This window comes from Podarcis vaucheri, assembly GCF_965113315.1.
Source record: "Podarcis vaucheri genome assembly, chromosome: 3".
In the NCBI taxonomy this organism is placed as follows: Eukaryota; Metazoa; Chordata; class Lepidosauria; order Squamata; family Lacertidae; genus Podarcis; species Podarcis vaucheri.
This window is the reverse complement of record NC_138761.1, coordinates 9,044,799-9,067,964: the sequence shown is the minus strand read 5'-3', so window position 1 is coordinate 9,067,964 and position 23,166 is coordinate 9,044,799. Positions and strand designations below refer to the sequence as shown.

Sequence of the window (23,166 nt, the reverse complement as noted above, 5' to 3'; positions counted from 1 at the left end):
CCCCTGGATCTTGAGTGGCTCCATCAACACAGGCTTGGCTTTGCCTTCCCTCAGGTGGGATACCTGGAGGTCTCCGCCTACCTCAGTCAGTTGTCCAATCCCGCCTGGGGGAAGCATTGCCAAGGAGACCAGGCCAGGTAGTGAAGGGACTACCTGCCCACACAATAGAGGGAGGATCTTACCTGGGAATCCTCACTTGGCTTCTCCCATCCTACCCACCCTCAGTTAAGTCTTGTTTTGCAGGTTAACTTTCCTTCACAGGTATGCGGGTGCTGCTACGTCAAGGTCGCTGTTAAAGGGCCGGAAAGGAATTCCCCTGCATTGGCAGATTTTGTCTTTCCCGTAGCAAAATGTCACAACTTTGGTGGTATCAGGCCTTGGGCGGAATCCTTTAGTCTATCTTCCTCTTTGCAGCAGCGATACTAGGGTTCCCCGTTAAAGGGGTTTCTGAGGGGAGGTTTTGACCGTACGCCGAGAGGTCGTCATTGCTCTCCCCTGCAGCGGTGGCGTAACGGGCATGGCTATCTCTGGTTGAACATATGCTCTCCAGAGCCGGCCCCCCCCACTGGATAACCCTGATGCTCCCTTGGTCCCCGGCCGGGGACTGGGGGAGGGATAATGCCCAATGCCTGAACCAAGGTCTACCCACATCTGAAATATAATAAAGTTGTGGCCAATTTAACCCCATAGCACGTTGTCTTGAGTCGTTATTCCACATGATGGGGGGGGGGGCGCCCGGGATCTGGGGGACTCTGCCTGTCCACGCAAATACATTTATGGTACTCAAAGACGGAATTCTTTTCAGTGTTTTCTATGTTTATTGAGATTGCTGAGAGATATTGATGTCCTCTTCTCCTTTGTTTTGACCATGTCCCAAGGCTTGGTCCACACTGCAGGCAAGAAATGTCGGGGTCAGTGCAAGTCAAGATGTTCCAGTGGTGAATATATATCTTCAACAAGAGTCTGCCCTGTCCTTGGCTATGTCTTCTGCTGTAAACGGGCAGGTAATGTTCTCATGCTTTTCATGTGCTAGAGAAGCAATGATGTATTGGGGGATTTCTGGGTACGGGACGTGTGGGGGTGCAAATGAGGGTTATTTTGAAATTCCATGGTTTCTAATGAATTGCATGGTAGACAGGGATTACTCTGAAGCCAAATATGTGACTGAATGAGTGGCTTTTTAACAGCCCTTGGATTTTCAGGGATGCTTCTCAGGTAGCTCAGTTGGTTAGGGCATGGTGGTGATAATGCCAAGGTCATAGAATCATAGAATCATAGAATCATAGAATCATAGAGTTGGAAGAGACCACAAGGGCCATCGAGTCCAACCCCCTGCCAAGCAGGAAACACCATCAGAGCACTCCTGACATATGGTTGTCAAGCCTCTGCTTAAAGACCTCCAAAGTAGGAGACTCCACCACACTCCTTGGCAGCAAATTCCACTGTCGAACAGCTCTTACTGTCAGGAAGTTCTTCCTAATGTTTAGGTGGAATCTTCTTTCTTGTAGTTTGGCTCCATTGCTCCGTGTCCGCTTCTCTGGAGCAGCAGAAAACAACCTTTCTCCCTCCTCTATGTGACATCCTTTTATATATTTGAACATGGCTATCATATCACCCCTTAACCTCCTCTTCTCCAGGCTAAACATGCCCAGCTCCCTTAGCCGTTCCTCATAAGGCATCGTTTCCAGGCCTTTGACCATTTTGGTTGCCCTCCTCTGGACACGTTCCAGTTTGTCAGTGTCCTTCTTGAATTGTGGTGCCCAGAACTGGACACAGTACTCCAGGTGTGGTCTGACCAGAGCAGAATACAGTGGCACTATTACTTCCCTTGATCTAGATGCTATACTCCTATTGATGCAGCCCAGAATTGCATTGGCTTTTTTAGCTGCCGCGTCACATTGTTGGCTCATGTCAAGTTTGTGGTCAACCAAGACTCCTAGATCCTTTTCACATGTACTGCTCTCAAGCCAGGTGTCACCCATCTTGTATTTGTGCCTCTCATTTTTTTTTGCCCAAATGCAATACTTTACATTTCTCCCTGTTAAAATTCATCTTGTTTATTTTTGCCCAGTTCTCTAATCTGTCAAGGTCGTTTTGAAGTGTGATCCTATCCTCTGGGGTGTTAGCCACCCCTCCCAGTTTGGTGTCATCTGCAAATTTGATCAGGATGCCCTTGAGTCCATCATCCAAGTCGTTGATAAAGATGTTGAATAAGACCGGGCCCAAGACAGAACCCTGTGGCACCCCACTAGTCACTCTTCTCCAGGATGAAGAGGAACCATTGATGAGCACCCTTTGGGTTCGGTCAGTCAGCCAGTTACAAATCCACTGAGTGGTAGCATAGTCAAGACCGCATTTTACCAGCTTCTTTACAAGAATATCATGGGGCACCTTGTCAAATGCCTTGCTGAAATCAAGGTAGGCTACATCCACTGCGTTCCCTTCATCTACCAGGCTTGTAATTCTGTCAAAAAACGAGATCAGGTTAGTCTGACATGACTTATTTTTCAGAAATCCATGCTGACTATTGGTGATCACAGCATTCCTTTCTAGGTGCTCACAGACTGTTTGCTTAATGATCTGCTCCAGAATCTTCCCTGCTATTGATGTCAGACTGACTGGGCGGTAATTATTTGGGTCGCAGGTTCGATTCCCATATGGGACACCTGAATATTCCTGCACTGCAGGTAGTTGGACTGGATGATCCGCAGGGTCCTTTCCAACTCTTCAGTTCTATGATTTGGAAATATTTGTTTAAAGAAAAGGCGAGTAAGAGGCAACTTTGCAAAATTACGTATGACATGGAGAAAGTGGATGACGGCTGCAGTGAAGTCTGCGCCCCGGTATTCCCCATCCACCTGCCAGTTCACGAATTTTGATTGCTGCGTCTGGAAGGCCACCTTGGAGCGAACTTTGTTTGTGAGCTGGTGAATGATCTGTGCATTGAGGCTGCCGCTGTTGTCCATGTCCCCCACCAGAACGGGGAAGGCCTCTGTGGGGCTCAACTGCTTTGTCCCTACATACGTCACCCCAAAGTGGTAATTGGAGTCGCCAACCGTACTGAGAGCCACCGTGTGATTGACCTGGAAGTGGTTGCTGAGACCTTTGTTCACAGTCAATTTCACGCCCTCCATCTGGATGGGGAATAATTCTTTGCATTTGCGGTGACACTCCTCGAAGGTGCCTGGGTTGGGAAGCTGGTCACACTTGTCTTCTGTGGCACGATCTGCTGCTGGGGGAACCAGCCCACTGACAGGGGGCATGGAGAATCCGGGTGGAACCGATACGAGGCCAGAACCCGGCCCTGGCACGGCAGCAGGGGGCGCTGGGGAGCTGGCAGCCAGGACATTACCCATGGCGAGGAGGCGGTGGCGGCGGCGGCAGGAAGAGCAGCAGCAGCAGCCGAGAAAGTGGATGAAGGAAAATTGTTCTCCCTCTCTTGTAACACATGAATTTATGGGCATCCTCCACTGCTGGAGACTTCTAAATGCCAGTTGCTGGAAACTCCAGGAGGGGAGAGGGTTCTGGTGCTTGAATCCAGCTTTCTGGTTTCCCATAGGCATCTGGTTGGCCACTGTGAGAACAGATTGGTGGCCTAGATGAGTAATTGGCCTGATCCAACAGGCTCTTCTCATTTGCGAGGCCGGCACAGGGGTGTGCTAGTGGCTGTTGTTGAATGGTTTCTTTAAATGTAAAGGTTCATCATTGTTCCACCCGATGTATATGTCTTTAAGGGGCCAGAGCAAAATAACGAGACCCAGCTTTACAGCTGTGAAACATAGCAGGTGCTGCTGAGTTGTGTTAATTAAGCTGTGTCAGCAATTGCATGTTGTATATAAGGAGCAGCACCTAACTCTCCCTTTACCCTGGGGGGTGGGTTGGTGGTTGGGTCTGGTTTGTTGTTGATGTATTTAGTGTATAAGGAGTTTTTGTTTTTGTTATTAAAACCTTGTTTAAGTTATTTTTGAGTCCCTTTTTAATGCATGGTCTCCCCAGCAAGCTCTCTTCAGTGCTACCATACTGAAATTAGCCAACAGCTGTGCTATCTGTCATGGATGCTTTAGTTGAGATTCCAGCATTGCAGGGGTTACGACTAGACGACCCCCAGGGTTCCTTCCAACTCTAAGATTCTATGATTCTATAAGGAGAGGATAAGAAGGTGAAGAACCATTGTGCAAATGGAAGTAAAATTTATACAAACCATGGTATTTAGAGGTTGACCTGCTTTTTTAAAAAAAATATTTTCTATGTATATGGGAATATATTGACTGCTGCTCTCTCCAGCTGAAATGTCCCAAGGACTGGTCCACAGTGTAGCCAAGAAATGTTGGGGTCAATGCAAGCCAAGATGTTCCTATGGTGAATATATATCCTCAGCGAAAGTCTGCACTGACTTTGGCTATGTCTTCTGCTGCAAACGGGCAGGAAATGTTCCCATGTGCTGGAGGAACAAGTGGGGATTTCTGGGTCAGGATCCCAGAGGGTGGGTAGATATTGGTCCCATGAAGAACAGTGGGAGATGGAGCAAGTATTCTTGAAAAGCTCTTGATACAGAAACTCGTGGTTTTGGTTCACCAAAGAAATGGGCTTTGTTTTCATGTGTGAGTGGGTTGGGTGGGTGTTTTGGATCAGGTTAGCCATATTGATTTGTATGCTGTTGGAAGATTTTTGTCATTGTCTTGTTGGGCTGTGTATGTGATAAAGGGGAGCCATACCAGGGTGAAGGTGTCTTCTTCTATTTGTCCCCGTGTCAGTCTCAACAAATGAAACTGACTTGTAAAAATGTTACATGGGGAAAAATATACAAGAGAGAGACATTGCGCACACTTTTGTAAATCAAGAAAATCTTTAATAATAATAAAAAGAGACCAAAGAAATGGGCAAAATTGGGCTCTCTAGAACTTTTTGGAACTTTTCTGAATTGCATGTATCATGTTGAGAGTTACACACACACACACACACACACACACACACACACACACACTATTAATGGAAAATGCCTTGATAGGTTGCTGACCTCTTTTTCTCTGCTCAGGTAAAATGCCCCATGAATTGACCACAAAATGTTTGGGTAGATGCATGTCAGAATGTTCCCATGGTGAATATGTGTCTTCTGCCAGATCCAGCTCTGTTCCTGTTTGCTGTAGAAAGCCATGTAAAACCTGGGAATTCCGGACGAGTGGTGGTTTGTGGGCACAGCTCATAGATGGCCTGCCCAGGGCTAGTCTTGCAGCACAGCCATTGGAGAACATGCACGTTTTCCTCAGCAGCCACACCACCTTGCAGCAAGATGTCTGATTTGAATGGGCCAATCCAAGAATGCTGCCTCAAGAATTGACACTTGCTGTAGCATATATATATATATATATATATATATATATATATATATATAGTATACCCCGCCCATCTGGCTGGGTTTCTCCAGCCACTCTGGGTGGCTTTCAACAAAAGATAAGTAAAACATTTTTAAAAATTGTGGTTAAATGCAATTCAGGATGTTCCAGTGGTAAAAATCTGTCTTCAGCAAGACCCTGCTCTATTCCTGGCAGCTGTCAGAGGCCAGATAATCAAAAGCTTTTTACATGGTAGAACAACTGCAATGTATTGGGAAATTCTTGGTAAGGTACGTAGTGGAGGATTATTGGCATCCATCTCTCTTGGAAGACAATGGAGGAATGTAACTGTAGGGGGTGAGGTCACTCCTGGTGGTTGTAAGAGAGGAGTCACTTCCTAATGAATTGTGAGATGGACAGGAATTACTGAGAAGCCCAATGAGAGATTGAATGAGTAGCTTTTAGAAGCCCTTGAGTTCCAATGGATGGAGATACACATGGATCATCAAGACAAACAGTCCTCTGGTTCTTCTCTCTGGAACTATATTAATGATGTTCAGAGACATACTTCTTTTCAATATTTAAAATGTTTCTGATATTTCCAAATGCTTAGAGATGCTGATGATCTATTATCTGTTTCAGTGATGTCACAAGGATTGATTTCTGCTGCATCTCTGAATCTTCGGGGTAGATGCAAGTCAAGATGTTCGCATGGTGAATTTGTGTCTCCAGCAGTAGTGTGCCCTATTCCTGGCAACCTATTCTGCTGCAAATGGCCAGGTAAAATGCTTTTAATGCAATAGAGCAACAGTGATGTACAAGGGGATTATCGAGAAAGGGACATAACGTGAGTTCAGATGAGAGTTAAAAAATGGGACAATGTCACTTGATAAAAACTATGGCATTTAGCCATCGAACCATTTTTTCTATGTATAAGGGAAGATGTTAATGGTTCCTTTTCTCCTTTGCTGAAGTGTTCCAAGGATTGGTTCACAGTGTAGGCAAGAAATGTCAATGCAAGTTAACATGTGGCAACAGTGAATATGCAACTTTAGCAAGAGCCTGTTCTAATCCAGACTTTGTCTTCTGCTGCAAAAAGCGAGGTAATATTTCCATACTTGTATTGTGCTGGAGCAACAATGATGCATGTGTGGGTTTTCTGGGTCACGATCTCATTGGGTGGGTAGATACTGGCCCTGTGTAGGGCAATGGGAAATGGAACAAGTGTCTTTGAAAAAGCTCTTGAATTTGCAGGGATATAAAAACTCATGGCTTTGAAGTATCAAAGAACCAGAGGGAAAGGAGCTCTTTGGCTATTTTTGGAAATGGAAACCTCACAAAACTTTCTTTGAACTGTTGATAGATTGAATTCTCCCTACATTATTATTATTATTATTATTATTATTATTATTATTATTATTATTTGATGATCTCTTGTTTTCTGTCAAGATAAAGAGCCTAAACAATTGACAAATGCTGCAGCTCTGAAATGTGTGGGTAGATGCAAGGCAAGGTGTTCCAAGGGTGAAAAGGTGTCTTCAACATGTTCCTGCTCTATTCCTGGCTTCGTCTTTTGCTGCCACAATCCAGGTAATATCCCAAAAATGTCTTTGTGCTAGAACAACTATAATATATTCAGGGTTTTCTGGGTAAGTCACACAACACATGGGTAGACGGGAATTATTTACATTGTCTTCTCAAGAATTGCAGTATATTTTGCTTTTTTAATTAATCAACAGGAATTAAATTGAAGCCGATTGAGTGATTGAATGAGAGGCTTATAATGGTCCTTGGATTTGCTAGGATAGACAAACTCATAGATTCCTGTTCACCAAAGAAATAGGCAGAGCTGTCCGTTTATTTTCATAAATGGGCAGCCAATTCTAACTTCTAAGAAATGGACTTCTGGGGTTGTATCCAACAAACTCATCCCACTTGTGCAAGAACTTCTGTTTGTAAGCAGATTGTGGATGGCACAAGGTGATATAGGAAAAAGACGACAAGAGATGTTCCATTCCTCAGGCTGAAGTCATTGTTACAATGTGAATGAATTCACTGGATACAAACCATGGTATTTAGAAATTCAACCGCTTTTAAAAATATATATATTTTCTATGTGCATGGGAAGATATTGATGGTATCTTCTCTGTTTTTCCAAAGTGTCTCACGGATTGGTCCGCCCTGAAGGCAAGAAATGTCATGGTCAATGCAAGTTAGCATGTGGCCACAGTGAATATGCATCTTCGACAGGAGCCTGCTCTAATCCTAACTTTGTCTTCTGTTGTAAAAAGCAAGGTAATGTTCCCATGCTTTTAATGTGGTGGAGGAACAATGATGAGGGGGGGGGAAATTTCTGGGTCAGGATTCCAGCGGGGTGGGTACATGCTGGTCTTGAGAAAAACCGTGGGAGATGGCACCCGTGTCTTTGAAAAGCTGTTGAATTTGCTGGGATATAGAAACTCATGGTTTTAGTTCATCAAATAACTACTCAAACTTTGGTTTTGGAAATAACAGCCTCATATTACTTTTTCTTGCAGTAGACTTGTTTTGAGAGATTAAATTTGCTTTGTATTTCCTCCAACTGCTTATGGCAGGAGTGTGAGGCATTCATGGAAAAGAGTTTTGGCTCAATGCAACGTATCAGCAGAGAGACTGAAGGTCCCGTGTTGTATGGTTCAGTATAGCATGGCAAGTTAGCATGGCAAGATACTTGTGCATCTCTCTGTATACTTGTATCTCGCAAGGCTTACTTCAAAGCCCAGAACTGTATTACAGTAGACTAGTTCAAGATGTAAGAGCATCTTTTAAAGTTTACGTGGCTAGCATGTTTATGCTTGTCTTGTAAGGTAAAGGTAAAGGTAAAGGGACCCCTGACCATTAGGTCTAGTCGTCCTCCGACTCTGGGGTTGCGGTGCTCATCTCGCTTTATTGGCCGAGGGAGCCGGCGTTTGTCCGCAGACAGCTTCAGGGTCATGTGGCCAGCATGACTAAGCCGCTTCTGGCAAACCAGAGCAGCACACGGAAACGCCGTTTACCTTCCCGCCGGAGCAGCACCTATTTATCTACTTGCACTTTGATGTGCTTTCGAACTGCTAGGTTGTCAGGTGAAATGGGAGCTTACCCCATCGTGGGGATTCGAACTGCCAACCTTCTGATCGGCAAGTCTTGGCTCTGTGGTTTAACCCACAGCACCACCTGCATCCCTTGCTTGTCTTGTACCATAAGATAATAAACACTTTCTACTCTGGACTGTAGTGAGTGATGGTGGGCCCAAGTTTCACAGGATAATGACTACCTGACTGCCAGAAGATCATGGCATCTCTGAATCCTTTGCAACAGATTTAGTGGTGCTGGTAGAGAGATAAGAGGAAAGAAAACCTCCATTTCACAGGTGGATGTTTTTGTGAAAATGGGATGGTGCCACTGGGGATAGACTCATAGTATTTAGACATCAAACTCTTCATTCTCCCTCCCTCATTATATGGAAAGATGTGGATGGTATCTTCTCTGTTTTTCTAAAGTATCTCAAGGAATGGTCCACCCTGAAGGCAAGAAATGTCATGGTCAATGCAAGTTAGCATGTGGCCACAGTGAATATGCATCTTCAACAAGAGTCTGCTCTAATCCCGACTTTGTCTTCTGTTGTAAAAAACGAGGTAATAGTCCCTTGCTTTTAATGTGGTGGAGGAACAGTGATGAGAGGGGGCATTTCTGGGTCAGTATTCCAGCGGGTGGGTACATGCAGTGGGGGAGCTTCATGCTCCGGAACCGGGGGGTGGAGCGCGGGGGGGGGGGGTTGGGACTGGCGCGTCTTCTTCCTCTGCCGGTGGGTACATGCTGGTCTTGTGAAAAACAGTGGGAGAAGGAACCCGTGTCTTTGAAAAGCTGGTGAATTTGCTGAGATACAGAAACTCATGGTTTTAGTTCATCAAATAACAGCTCAAACTTTGGTTTTGGAAATAACAGCCTCATATTAAGGGCAACCAAAATGGTCAAAGGGCAACCAAAATGGTGAAAGGCCTGGAAACGATGCTTTATGAGGAACGGTTAAGGGAGCTGGGCATGTTTAGCCTGGAGAACAGGAGGTTAAGGGGTGATATGATAGCCATGTTCAAATATATAAAAGGATGTCACATAGAGGAGGGAGAAAAGTTGTTTTCTGCTGCTCCAGAGAAGCGGACACGGAGCAATGGAGCCAAACTACAAGAAAGAAGATTCCACCTAAACATTAGGAAGAACTTCCTGACAGTAAGAGCTGTTCGACAGTGGAATTTGCTGTCAAGGAGTGTGGTGGAGTCTCCTTCTTTGGAGGTCTTTAAGCAGAGGGCTTGACAACCATATGTCAGGAGTGCTCTGATGGTGTTTCCTGCTTGGCAGGGGGTTGGACTCAATGGCCCTTGTGGTCTCTTCCAACTCTATGATTCTATGATATTATTTTTTCTTGGAGTAGACTTGTTTTGAGAGATTAAATTTGCTTTGCATTTCTCTATTTATGGGAAATGCTTTGAGATTTTGATGATTTCTTGTTCAGATAAAGTGCCTAAACAATTGACCAAAGCCATACTCAGAGATTGACTTGGATGTTTTATCCAACAATGTCCTTCCAATTGCAAAGGGACTTTTGCTTATGGCAGGAGTGTGAGGCATTCAAGGAAAAGAGTTTTTGCTCAGTTCAACATATCAGCAGAGAAGCTGAAGGTTACATGTTGTATAGCATGGTGAGCTAGCATTGCAAAATGCTTGTGCGTCTCTCTGTATACATGTATCTCGCAAGGTTTACTTCTAAGCCCAGAACGGTATTATAGTAGGTTAGTTCATGATGTACCAGCATCTTTTAAAGTTTATGTGGCTAGCATGTTTATGCTTGTCTTGTGCCATGGAACAATAAACACTTTCTACTCTAAACTGAAGTGCGTGATGGTGGGCCCAAGTTTCACAGAATAAGGACTACCTGACTGCTAAAAAATCATGGCATCTCTGAATCCTTTGGAACAGATTTAGTGGTGCTTGCAGAGAGAGGAGAGGAAACAAAACCTCCATTTCACATGACTCTTAATTTTCCATCCCTCATTATATGGAAAGATCTTGATGGTATCTTCTCTGTTTTTCTAAAGTATCTCAAGGATTGGTCCGCCCTGAAGACAAGAAATGTCATGGTCAATGCAAGTTAGCATGTGGCCACAGTGAATATGCATCTTCAACAAGAGTCTGCTCTAATCCCGACTTTGTCTTCTGTTGTAAAAAACGAGGTAATATTCCCTTGCTTTTAATGTGGTGTAGGAACAGTGATGAGAGGGGGCATTTCTGGGTCAGTATCCCGGCGCGTGGATACATGCTGGTCTTGTGAAAAACAGTGGGAGAAGGAACCCGTGTCTTGTTTTGAGAGACTATATTTCCTTTGTATTTTCTCTATTTATGGGAAATTCTTTGAGATACAGTGCTACCTCGGGTTACATACGCTTCAGGTTACATATGCTTCAGCGTATGTATCTTTGGAACAGATTTAGTGGTGCTGGCAGAGAGAGCAGAGGAAAGAAAACTTCCATTTTTGTGAAAATGGTATGGTGCCACTGAGAACAGACTATAATATTTAGACATAAGACTCTTAATTTTCCCTCCCTCATTATATGGAAAGATGTGGATGGTATCTTCTCTGTTTTTCTAAAGTGTCTCAAGGATTGGTCCAGCCTGAAGACAAGAAATGTCATGGTCAATGCAAGTTAGCATGTGGCCACAGTGAATATGCATCTTCAACAAGAGTCTGCTCTAATCCCGACTTTGTCTTCTGTTGTAAAAAACGAGGTAATATTCCCATGCTTTTAATGTGGTGGAGGAACAGTGATGAGAGGGGGCATTTCTGGGTCAGTATTCCAGCGGGTGGGTACATGCAGTGGGGGAGCTTCATGCTCCGGAACCGGGGGGTGGAGCGCAGGGGGGGGGGTTGGGACTGGCGCGTCCTCTTCCTCTGCCGGTGGGTACATGCTGGTCTTGTGAAAAACAGTGGGAGAAGGAACCCGTGTCTTTGAAAAGCTGGTGAATTTGCTGAGATACAGAAACTCATGGTTTTAGTTCATCAAATAACAGCTCAAACTTTGGTTTTGGAAATAACAGCCTCATATTAAGGGCAACCAAAATGGTCAAAGGGCAACCAAAATGGTGAAAGGCCTGGAAACGATGCCTTATGAGGAACGGTTAAGGGAGCTGGGCATGTTTAGCCTGGAGAAGAGGAGGTTAAGGGGTGATATGATAGCCATGTTCAAATATATAAAAGGATGTCACATAGAGGAGGGAGAAAAGTTGTTTTCTGCTGCTCCAGAGAAGCGGACACGGAGCAATGGAGCCAAACTACAAGAAAGAAGATTCCACCTAAACATTAGGAAGAACTTCCTGACAGTAAGAGCTGTTCGACAGTGGAATTTGCTGTCAAGGAGTGTGGTGGAGTCTCCTTCTTTGGAGGTCTTTAAGCAGAGGGCTTGACAACCATATGTCAGGAGTGCTCTGATGGTGTTTCCTGCTTGGCAGGGGGTTGGACTCAATGGCCCTTGTGGTCTCTTCCAACTCTATGATTCTATGATATTATTTTTTCTTGGAGTAGACTTGTTTTGAGAGATTAAATTTGCTTTGCATTTCTCTATTTATGGGAAATGCTTTGAGATTTTGATGATTTCTTGTTCAGATAAAGTGCCTAAACAATTGACCAAAGCCATACTCAGAGATTGACTTGGATGTTTTATCCAACAATGTCCTTCCAATTGCAAAGGGACTTTTGCTTATGGCAGGAGTGTGAGGCATTCAAGGAAAAGAGTTTTTGCTCAGTTCAACATATCAGCAGAGAAGCTGAAGGTTACATGTTGTATAGCATGGTGAGCTAGCATTGCAAAATGCTTGTGCGTCTCTCTGTATACATGTATCTCGCAAGGTTTACTTCTAAGCCCAGAACGGTATTATAGTAGGTTAGTTCATGATGTACCAGCATCTTTTAAAGTTTATGTGGCTAGCATGTTTATGCTTGTCTTGTGCCATGGAACAATAAACACTTTCTACTCTAAACTGAAGTGCGTGATGGTGGGCCCAAGTTTCACAGGATAAGGACTACCTGACTGCTAAAAAATCATGGCATCTCTGAATCCTTTGGAACAGATTTAGTGGTGCTTGCAGAGAGAGGAGAGGAAACAAAACCTCCATTTCACATGACTCTTAATTTTCCATCCCTCATTATATGGAAAGATCTTGATGGTATCTTCTCTGTTTTTCTAAAGTATCTCAAGGATTGGTCCGCCCTGAAGACAAGAAATGTCATGGTCAATGCAAGTTAGCATGTGGCCACAGCGAATATGCATCTTCAACAAGAGTCTGCTCTAATCCCGACCTTGTCCTCTGTTGTAAAAAACGAGGTAATATTCCCTTGCTTTTAATGTGGTGTAGGAACAGTGATGAGAGGGGGCATTTCTGGGTCAGTATTCTGGCGCGTGGATACATGCTGGTCTTGTGAAAAACAGTGGGAGAAGGAACCCGTGTCTTGTTTTGAGAGACTATATTTCCTTTGTATTTTCTCTATTTATGGGAAATTCTTTGAGATACAGTGCTACCTCGGGTTACATACGCTTCAGGTTACATATGCTTCAGCGTATGTATCTTTGGAACAGATTTAGTGGTGCTGGCAGAGAGAGCAGAGGAAAGAAAACTTCCATTTTTGTGAAAATGGTATGGTGCCACTGAGAACAGACTATAATATTTAGACATAAGACTCTTAATTTTCCCTCCCTCATTATATGGAAAGATGTGGATGGTATCTTCTCTGTTTTTCTAAAGTGTCTCAAGGATTGGTCCAGCCTGAAGACAAGAAATGTCATGGTCAATGCAAGTTAGCATGTGGCCACAGTGAATATGCATCTTCAACAAGAGTCTGCTCTAATCCCGACTTTGTCTTCTGTTGTAAAAAACGAGGTAATATTCCCATGCTTTTAATGTGGTGGAGGAACAGTGATGAGAGGGGGCATTTCTGGGTCAGTATTCCAGTGGGTGGGTACATGCAGTGGGGGAGCTTCATGCTCCGGAACCGGGGGGTGGAGCGCAGGAGGGGGGGTTGGGACTGGCGCGTCTTCTTCCTCTGCCGGTGGGTACATGCTGGTCTTGTGAAAAACAGTGGGAGAAGGAACCCGTGTCTTTGAAAAGCTGGTGAATTTGCTGAGATACAGAAACTCATGGTTTTAGTTCATCAAATAACAGCTCAAACTTTGGTTTTGGGAATAACAGCCTCATATTAAGGGCAACCAAAATGGTCAAAGGGCAACCAAAATGGTGAAAGGCCTGGAAACGATGCCTTATGAGGAACGGTTAAGGGAGCTGGGCATGTTTAGCCTGGAGAAGAGGAGGTTAAGGGGTGATATGATAGCCATGTTCAAATATATAAAAGGATGTCACATAGAGGAGGGAGAAAAGTTGTTTTCTGCTGCTCCAGAGAAGCGGACATGGAGCAATGGAGCCAAACTACAAGAAAGAAGATTCCACCTAAACATTAGGAAGAACTTCCTGACAGTAAGAGCTGTTCGACAGTGGAATTTGCTGTCAAGGAGTGTGGTGGAGTCTCCTTCTTTGGAGGTCTTTAAGCAGAGGCTTGACAACCATATGTCAGGAGTGCTCTGATGGTGTTTCCTGCTTGGCAGGGGGTTGGACTCAATGGCCCTTGTGGTCTCTTCCAACTCTATGATTCTATGATATTATTTTTTCTTGGAGTAGACTTGTTTTGAGAGATTAAATTTGCTTTGCATTTCTCTATTTATGGGAAATGCTTTGAGATTTTGATGATTTCTTGTTCAGATAAAGTGCCTAAACAATTGACCAAAGCCATACTCAGAGATTGACTTGGATGTTTTATCCAACAATGTCCTTCCAATTGCAAAGGGACTTTTGCTTATGGCAGGAGTGTGAGGCATTCAAGGAAAAGAGTTTTTGCTCAGTTCAACATATCAGCAGAGAAGCTGAAGGTTACATGTTGTATAGCATGGTGAGCTAGCATTGCAAAATGCTTGTGCGTCTCTCTGTATACATGTATCTCGCAAGGTTTACTTCTAAGCCCAGAACGGTATTATAGTAGGTTAGTTCATGATGTACCAGCATCTTTTAAAGTTTATGTGGCTAGCATGTTTATGCTTGTCTTGTGCCATGGAACAATAAACACTTTCTACTCTAAACTGAAGTGCGTGATGGTGGGCCCAAGTTTCACAGGATAAGGACTACCTGACTGCTAAAAAATCATGGCATCTCTGAATCCTTTGGAACAGATTTAGTGGTGCTTGCAGAGAGAGGAGAGGAAACAAAACCTCCATTTCACATGACTCTTAATTTTCCATCCCTCATTATATGGAAAGATCTTGATGGTATCTTCTCTGTTTTTCTAAAGTATCTCAAGGATTGGTCCGCCCTGAAGACAAGAAATGTCATGGTCAATGCAAGTTAGCATGTGGCCACAGCGAATATGCATCTTCAACAAGAGTCTGCTCTAATCCCGACCTTGTCCTCTGTTGTAAAAAACGAGGTAATATTCCCTTGCTTTTAATGTGGTGTAGGAACAGTGATGAGAGGGGGCATTTCTGGGTCAGTATTCTGGCGCGTGGATACATGCTGGTCTTGTGAAAAACAGTGGGAGAAGGAACCCGTGTCTTGTTTTGAGAGACTATATTTCCTTTGTATTTTCTCTATTTATGGGAAATTCTTTGAGATACAGTGCTACCTCGGGTTACATACGCTTCAGGTTACATATGCTTCAGCGTATGTATCTTTGGAACAGATTTAGTGGTGCTGGCAGAGAGAGCAGAGGAAAGAAAACTTCCATTTTTGTGAAAATGGTATGGTGCCACTGAGAACAGACTATAATATTTAGACATAAGACTCTTAATTTTCCCTCCCTCATTATATGGAAAGATGTGGATGGTATCTTCTCTGTTTTTCTAAAGTGTCTCAAGGATTGGTCCAGCCTGAAGACAAGAAATGTCATGGTCAATGCAAGTTAGCATGTGGCCACAGTGAATATGCATCTTCAACAAGAGTCTGCTCTAATCCCGACTTTGTCTTCTGTTGTAAAAAACGAGGTAATATTCCCATGCTTTTAATGTGGTGGAGGAACAGTGATGAGAGGGGGCATTTCTGGGTCAGTATTCCAGTGGGTGGGTACATGCAGTGGGGGAGCTTCATGCTCCGGAACCGGGGGGTGGAGCGCAGGAGGGGGGGTTGGGACTGGCGCGTCTTCTTCCTCTGCCGGTGGGTACATGCTGGTCTTGTGAAAAACAGTGGGAGAAGGAACCCGTGTCTTTGAAAAGCTGGTGAATTTGCTGAGATACAGAAACTCATGGTTTTAGTTCATCAAATAACAGCTCAAACTTTGGTTTTGGGAATAACAGCCTCATATTAAGGGCAACCAAAATGGTCAAAGGGCAACCAAAATGGTGAAAGGCCTGGAAACGATGCCTTATGAGGAACGGTTAAGGGAGCTGGGCATGTTTAGCCTGGAGAAGAGGAGGTTAAGGGGTGATATGATAGCCATGTTCAAATATATAAAAGGATGTCACATAGAGGAGGGAGAAAAGTTGTTTTCTGCTGCTCCAGAGAAGCGGACATGGAGCAATGGAGCCAAACTACAAGAAAGAAGATTCCACCTAAACATTAGGAAGAACTTCCTGACAGTAAGAGCTGTTCGACAGTGGAATTTGCTGTCAAGGAGTGTGGTGGAGTCTCCTTCTTTGGAGGTCTTTAAGCAGAGGCTTGACAACCATATGTCAGGAGTGCTCTGATGGTGTTTCCTGCTTGGCAGGGGGTTGGACTCAATGGCCCTTGTGGTCTCTTCCAACTCTATGATTCTATGATATTATTTTTTCTTGGAGTAGACTTGTTTTGAGAGATTAAATTTGCTTTGCATTTCTCTATTTATGGGAAATGCTTTGAGATTTTGATGATTTCTTGTTCAGATAAAGTGCCTAAACAATTGACCAAAGCCATACTCAGAGATTGACTTGGATGTTTTATCCAACAATGTCCTTCCAATTGCAAAGGGACTTTTGCTTATGGCAGGAGTGTGAGGCATTCAAGGAAAAGAGTTTTTGCTCAGTTCAACATATCAGCAGAGAAGCTGAAGGTTACATGTTGTATAGCATGGTGAGCTAGCATTGCAAAATGCTTGTGCGTCTCTCTGTATACATGTATCTCGCAAGGTTTACTTCTAAGCCCAGAACGGTATTATAGTAGGTTAGTTCATGATGTACCAGCATCTTTTAAAGTTTATGTGGCTAGCATGTTTATGCTTGTCTTGTGCCATGGAACAATAAACACTTTCTACTCTAAACTGAAGTGCGTGATGGTGGGCCCAAGTTTCACAGGATAAGGACTACCTGACTGCTAAAAAATCATGGCATCTCTGAATCCTTTGGAACAGATTTAGTGGTGCTTGCAGAGAGAGGAGAGGAAACAAAACCTCCATTTCACATGACTCTTAATTTTCCATCCCTCATTATATGGAAAGATCTTGATGGTATCTTCTCTGTTTTTCTAAAGTATCTCAAGGATTGGTCCGCCCTGAAGACAAGAAATGTCATGGACAATGCAAGTTAGCATGTGGCCACAGTGAATATGCATCTTCAACAAGAGTCTGCTCTAATCCCGACTTTGTCTTCTGTTGTAAAAAACGAGGTAATATTCCCTTGCTTTTAATGTGGTGTAGGAACAGTGATGAGAGGGGGCATTTCTGGGTCAGTATTCTGGCGCGTGGATACATGCTGGTCTTGTGAAAAACAGTGGGAGAAGGAACCCGTGTCTTGTTTTGAGAGACTATATTTCCTTTGTATTTTCTCTATTTATGGGAAATTCTTTGAGATACAGTGCTACCTCGGGTTACATACGCTTCAGGTTACATATGCTTCAGCGTATGTATCTTTGGAACAGATTTAGTGGTGCTGGCAGAGAGAGCAGAGGAAAGAAAACTTCCATTTTTGTGAAAATGGTATGGTGCCACTGAGAACAGACTATAATATTTAGACATAAGACTCTTAATTTCCCCTCCCTCATTATATGGAAAGATGTGGATGGTATCTTCTCTGTTTTTCTAAAGTGTCTCAAGGATTGGTCCAGCCTGAAGACAAGAAATGTCATGGTCAATGCAAGTTAGCATGTGGCCACAGTGAATATGCATCTTCAACAAGAGTCTGCTCTAATCCCGACTTTGTCTTCTGTTGTAAAAAACGAGGTAATATTCCCATGCTTTTAATGTGGTGGAGGAACAGTGATGAGAGGGGGCATTTCTGGGTCAGTATTCCAGCGGGTGGGTACATGCAGTGGTGGAGCTTCATACTCCGGAACTGGGGGGTGGAGAGCGGGGGTGGGACTGTTGCGTCTTCTTCCTCCGCCGGTGGGTACATACAGGTCTTGTGAAAAACAGTGGGAGAAGGAACCCGTGTCTTTGAAAAGCTGGTAGAAACTCATGGTTTTAGTTCATCAAATAACAGCTCAAACTTTGGTTTTGGAAATAACAGCCTCATATTGCTGGAGGAACTATGTTGAATGGGGGGATTTCTTGGTCAGGATACCCGTGGGTGGGTACATGCTGGTCTTGTAAAAAACAGTAGTAGATAGGTAGCCGTGTTGGTCTGCCATAGTCAAAATAAAAAAATTCCTTCCAGTAGCACCTTAAAGACCAACTAAGTTAGTTCTTGGTATGAGCTTTCGTGTGCATGCACACTTCTTCAGATACACTTCAGATACACACTTCTTCAGATACACTGTTTTGTAAAAAACAGTGGGAGATGGAACAAGTTGAAAAGATCTTGTATTTGCAAGGATGTACAGTGGTGCCTCGCAAGACGAAAATAACCCGTTCCGCGAGTCTCTTCATCTAGCGGTTTTTTCGTCTTGCGAAGCAACCCTATTAGCGGCTTAGCGGATTAGCGCTATTAGCGGTTTAGCAGTTTAGCGGCTACTAAAGGCTTAACTGCTTAGCGGCTAAAAGGCTATTAGCGGCTTAGAAAAGGGGGGGTGTGAAAAAAATTGCAAGACTCGCAAGAAGTTTTCGTCTTGCGAAGCAAGCCCATAGGGAAATTCGTCTTGCGAAGCACATCGAAAAACGGGAAACCCTTTCGTCTCGCGGGTTTTTCGTCTTGTGAGGCATTTGTCTTGCGGAGCACCACTGTATAAAATCATGGATTCATCAAATAAATGGGGATATGGCCCCATTGTTATTCGCAGAAATAGAAACCCTATGACTTTGAGACGTTGATGATCTCTTGATCTCTGTTCATGTAAAGTCTCCAGACGACTGAACAAAAAATGTTTGGGTACGTGCAAGTCAAGTTGTTCCCATGGTAAAAATGTCTCATCAAGATGATCTTGCTCTGCTCCCAGCTTTGTCCTTTGCTTCCAAAAGCCATATAACATCACAACACTTTCTTTGTGCTAGAAGAACTATGATATACATATATTGTTCCTAAAGCATCTCAGAAACATGGTGTCACCACTGAAGAGACCTGTTCTTGTGTTGCCAGCTTCCAGACCTCTTGCGCAAGAGGCACACAAAGACAGGTCTCAGATTATGATCAAAGGGTCCAGGCTGGTTCATATGGGAAGAGGCAGTCCTTGAGGTATTGTGATCCTGAGCTGTGTAAGGCTTTATAAGTAAAACCAGCAATTTTAATTGGGTCCCAAAACTAACTGGCAACCAGTGCAGTCAAGCTAGGATTGGTGTGATATGCTCAAACCGCTTTGCCCTGGTGAGCAACCTGGCCACCGAATTCTGCAGCAGCTTAAGTTTCCAAACCAATTTCAGAGGCAGCCCTATATATAATGTGTTGCTCTGGGGTTGCAGCACTCATCTTGCTTTACTGGCCGAGGGAGCTGGTGTTTGTCCACAGACAGTTTTTTGGGGTCATGCGGCCAGCATGACTAAGTCGTTTCTGGCAAAACCAGAGCAGCGCATGGAAATGCCGTTTACCTTCCCACCAGAGTGGTACCTGTTTATCTCATTGCACTTGACGTGCTTTCGAACTGCTAGGTAAGCAGGAGCTGGGACAGAGCAATGGGAGCTCACCCTGTCGTGGGGATTCGAACTGCTGACCTTCTGATCGGCAAGCCCAAGGCTCAGTGGTTTACACCACAGTGCCACCCATGTCCCAAACATAGAGGTTGTTTTTGTTGTTTAGTCATTTAGTCGTGTCCAACTCTTCATGACCCCATGGACCAGAGCATGCCAGGCACTCCTGTCTTGCACTGCCTCCTGTAGCTTGGTCAAACTCATGTTCGTAGCTTCGGTTACCAGAGTATAAATGACAGAAGTTGGGCTGTCACTGTCTAAATAGGGGTGCAGCTGGGCCACTATCTGAAGCTGATGGAAAGCACTTTGGGCCACTGAGGCCGCCTGAGCCTCAAGCAACAGCAAAGTACCCTCAAGCTATGTAGCTTCTCCTTCAGATGGAGTGTAATCCCATCGAAAGCAGGCAACCTCCCATCCATCTAGTCTATGGAACCACCCACTAACAGTGCTTCAGTCTTACATGGCTTGAGCTTCAGTTTGTTATATACTCAGGGAGTTCTTTGTAATCCACACAGTGTGTGGAAATTCCAACAAATCTTGCTTTCTAAGGAATTGCAGAGTAGACAGGCATTGCTGTGAAGCCAAATGAATGCTTGTAAGAATGGCTTTTAACGCATTTTAGATTTGCAGAGATTACATGTTGAGGTCAATGCAAATCAAGATGCTCCAGTGCTGGAAATATGTCTTCCACAAGAGCCTGTGATAAAGCTGCCTACATCTTCTGTTGTAAAAAGCCAAATAAAAGAGACTTTCTGGATCAGGATCCCAAGGGGTGGGTAGATTCTGCTCTTGTGAAAAACAGTGAGAGGTGGGAGGGAGTGTCTTTGAAAAGCCCTTGAATTTGCAGGAATACAGAAACTCATGGTCTGGGTTCATCAAAGAAACAAAAGAAAAGGTTATTTTTGTTAGTGGAAACCTTATATGACTTTTTTTGAAGTGGGATTATGGCACAGAGATATTAAATTCTTTTTGTGCATGTGGAATTTTTAATACTATGGGGAAATGCTCAGAGATGTTGATGATCTCTTGTCTTCTCTTTTGATAAAGTGCCCCAAAGATTGCCTGAGCCTGTAGCTAAGCAACCTGAGGGTGTATGCAAGTTAAGATGTTCCTATGATGAAGATGCGTATTCAGAAGCATTGTGCCCGATTCCTGGCTTTGTTTTCTGCCGTAAAATTACGACAGGTAATGTTTCTATTTATTTATCACATGGCAGAAAAATTGTAATATCTGGACAAAGGCTACCAAAGATAGCCACAAAGGCTACCAAAGGTAAGACACAAAAAAGAAGAAGAAACGGAAAATAGTACTCATGTAGGGGGAAAAACAAAACAACAACAAAAAGATTTTGTGTATCTTGCAAAACGGGGGGCGGGACTTGTTATTGTGGTTAACTAGACCTTAATCTAATATGGTATTTATAAAAATGAACTCCAGATATCGTTAGATTTGTCCATGGCAAGTCTACGTGTGTACACAACTTGTTTATGTGTAGCAGGTTTGTGTATATCTTCACTCCAACCATTAAAGGAAGCAGCACTTTTATTTTTCCAGTTAATCAATACCAGTCTTTTTGCTGTAGTGAGGGCGTGGAGAGTCCATTCAAATTGTCCCTTTGGGATACTGAGGGTGGGAAGTTGAAGTTCATGTGACACAGAAAGAGAGAATGACGGAGCCTTTGAATACAGTTTTTGTCGTGGTCCCTGCTTGGCATTATGAATTTAATGGCAAAAGCGTGACTTAGGCTACCGTTCTACAAAGTCAAGTAACATTCCCTCATACTTTGCCATTCCTATAGCAGTGATGATTTAAAGGGTGTGTTTTTATGATGTATAATACATTGTATGTATAAAACAACATTTTGTAATAAAATTTAAACATGCCTATGAATGACGCGGGTGGCGCTGTGGGTTAAACCACAGAGCCTAGGGCTTACCGATCAGAAGGTCGGCGGTTCGAATCCCTGCAACGGCGTGAGCTCCCATTGTTCGGTCCCAGCTCCTGCCAACCTAGCATTTCGAAAGCACATCAAAGTGCAAGTAGATAAATAGGTACCGCTCCGGCGGGAAGGTAAACGGCGTTTCCGTGTGCTGCTCTAGTTTGCCACAAGTGGCTTAGTCATGCTGGTCACATGACCCAGAAGTCACATGACCCAGAAGCCGTACGCCGGCTCCCTTGGCCTATAGTGCGAGATGAGTGTGCAACCCCAGAGTCGTCCGCAACTGGAGCTAATGGTCAGGGGTACCTTTACCTTTATGATTTTGCAGTGGGAGCATTGCTCCCCCCCTTAGACAGTTGGTAAAGCCTTTCCCTTTCTGTCTGAGAAGAACAACGATGACCTTCAAATATGCATAGGTTCTTGAAGTTTCTGTTTTAAGATATTGCCTTGCTGATTGTTATGAAATTCAGTTGATTTCTTCCAGCGTACATTCATATGTCTTGATTAGTACTGATCATGTCCTCCATTTATCAGGTTACCACAGACTGTATCGTGTTGTGCCTGCACTGGCTAAACTGTATCCACCCATCTTTTAAAAGTTCATCTCCACGCTAACCAGATGTACTTAACATGTGGGCTGGTGATTTGGAAGAATGATTTGAGCTGCTGAAACGTCTTCCAGCAATCAAACCACTCGCAATACTTTGACATTCTGAACCTAATAAAACCAAATTTGATGTGGAGATGAATTGCAGAGTCATGATTCTGTCCACAAAGGCTTTCTTTTTAATTTACTTTTCATTTATTTATACACGTTATATGCCACTTAACTACAATAGTCTTTTACAAAGATATAATACATTAAAAAATAAAATCCAGCCCCAGTCGAAACTATAAAATCAAACTTTAGTTAAAATGCTCTTCAGTAGGCACCCGATATTTAGTAGGGAGTGAGCCTGTCTGACCTCAGTTGGAATGAAGCTCCAAAAAATTGGGCTTCTGAATCTGGAGAGGACCACTGACGATAAGTCCCCCCAAAGACTTCCACGATTAGGTGGTCCCTGAGGTATCTTGGACCGAAATTTTTTAAAAAATATTTTTTATTAGATTTCCATTTAACAAACCAATCACATCAAATTAGTTATTCCAAATTATACCAATACATATCATAAAGTCCAAATATTTAGCTGAATTTTCAATTTTTGTTGGGGGTATCCATGCTTTGAGTTCAGTAAGTGTCCACTCATCTCATATTTCTGCTGCTTTGATATTCACAAGTCCCATCTTCCCATCTCCTTGTTGTTATCATTTTTCTTCTTAATAACCTCCGAGTTGTTTCCACAAGTGAGTTGAAACGAATGTTTTTATGTTTCTGTCTGAACTTTGTAATGCTCTCCCGTAATTCATCTCACGCTGATCCAAAAGTCCTGTTTCAAATGGCCAGCGCCATTTTTGTCAATTCTGATGAAATACAGACTAAGCTTCTGCTCCTTAATTTTCCCAGACCAGTTGCACCATAAATCAGCCTTTCCAGGTTTGTTTGTTTTTGCCAATTCATATCTACAATCCAAACATGATAGCAAAACATTGGCTCACCTCCCCTTTTGACTGTAAATCTCACAACAAAGTCTGTCTCATAATGGCGGATCCCAATAATGACTGCGCCACAGGAAAGCCTCTCATTCTCTTTCCGGATCTTCCACAAAACAAAGCCTTTAGTAAATATTTTTATGTCCACACACTTTATTTTCCAGTCTCACTTGCAATCAATCATGTGACGGTTCTTCTAGGGGAGGGGTTGTTAGGTAAATCGTAATAAAAAA

The 23,166-nt window shown here is 43.5% G+C and overlaps 1 protein-coding gene, 1 long non-coding RNA gene and 1 pseudogene across 3 annotated transcripts in view; 2 read left to right on the top strand and 1 right to left on the bottom strand.

Moving 5' to 3' along the window:
- The window catches only part of LOC309529655, a 127,439-nt gene that overhangs the window by 66,474 nt on the left and 37,799 nt on the right, over positions 1 to 23,166 (top strand). The gene's annotated exons all lie outside the window — the stretch shown is intronic.
- On the top strand, positions 883 to 22,086 carry LOC309528677 (uncharacterized protein). The gene is made up of 16 exons (XM_082216286.1): positions 883 to 1,004; positions 5,976 to 6,113; positions 6,308 to 6,436; positions 6,783 to 6,923; positions 7,494 to 7,628; positions 8,855 to 8,989; positions 10,448 to 10,582; positions 11,001 to 11,135; positions 12,593 to 12,727; positions 13,146 to 13,280; positions 14,737 to 14,871; positions 15,290 to 15,424; positions 16,881 to 17,015; positions 17,434 to 17,568; positions 20,452 to 20,676; positions 21,878 to 22,086. Exons 2-16 carry the CDS (start codon positions 5,978 to 5,980, stop codon positions 21,937 to 21,939), a joined length of 2,043 nt encoding a protein of 680 aa, XP_082072412.1. The 5' UTR covers positions 883 to 1,004; positions 5,976 to 5,977; the 3' UTR covers positions 21,940 to 22,086.
- LOC309528678 (mitochondrial import receptor subunit TOM40 homolog pseudogene) lies at positions 2,811 to 3,399 on the bottom strand (annotated as a pseudogene). Its single transcript has one exon. The product of its transcript is annotated as a mitochondrial import receptor subunit TOM40 homolog pseudogene (transcript).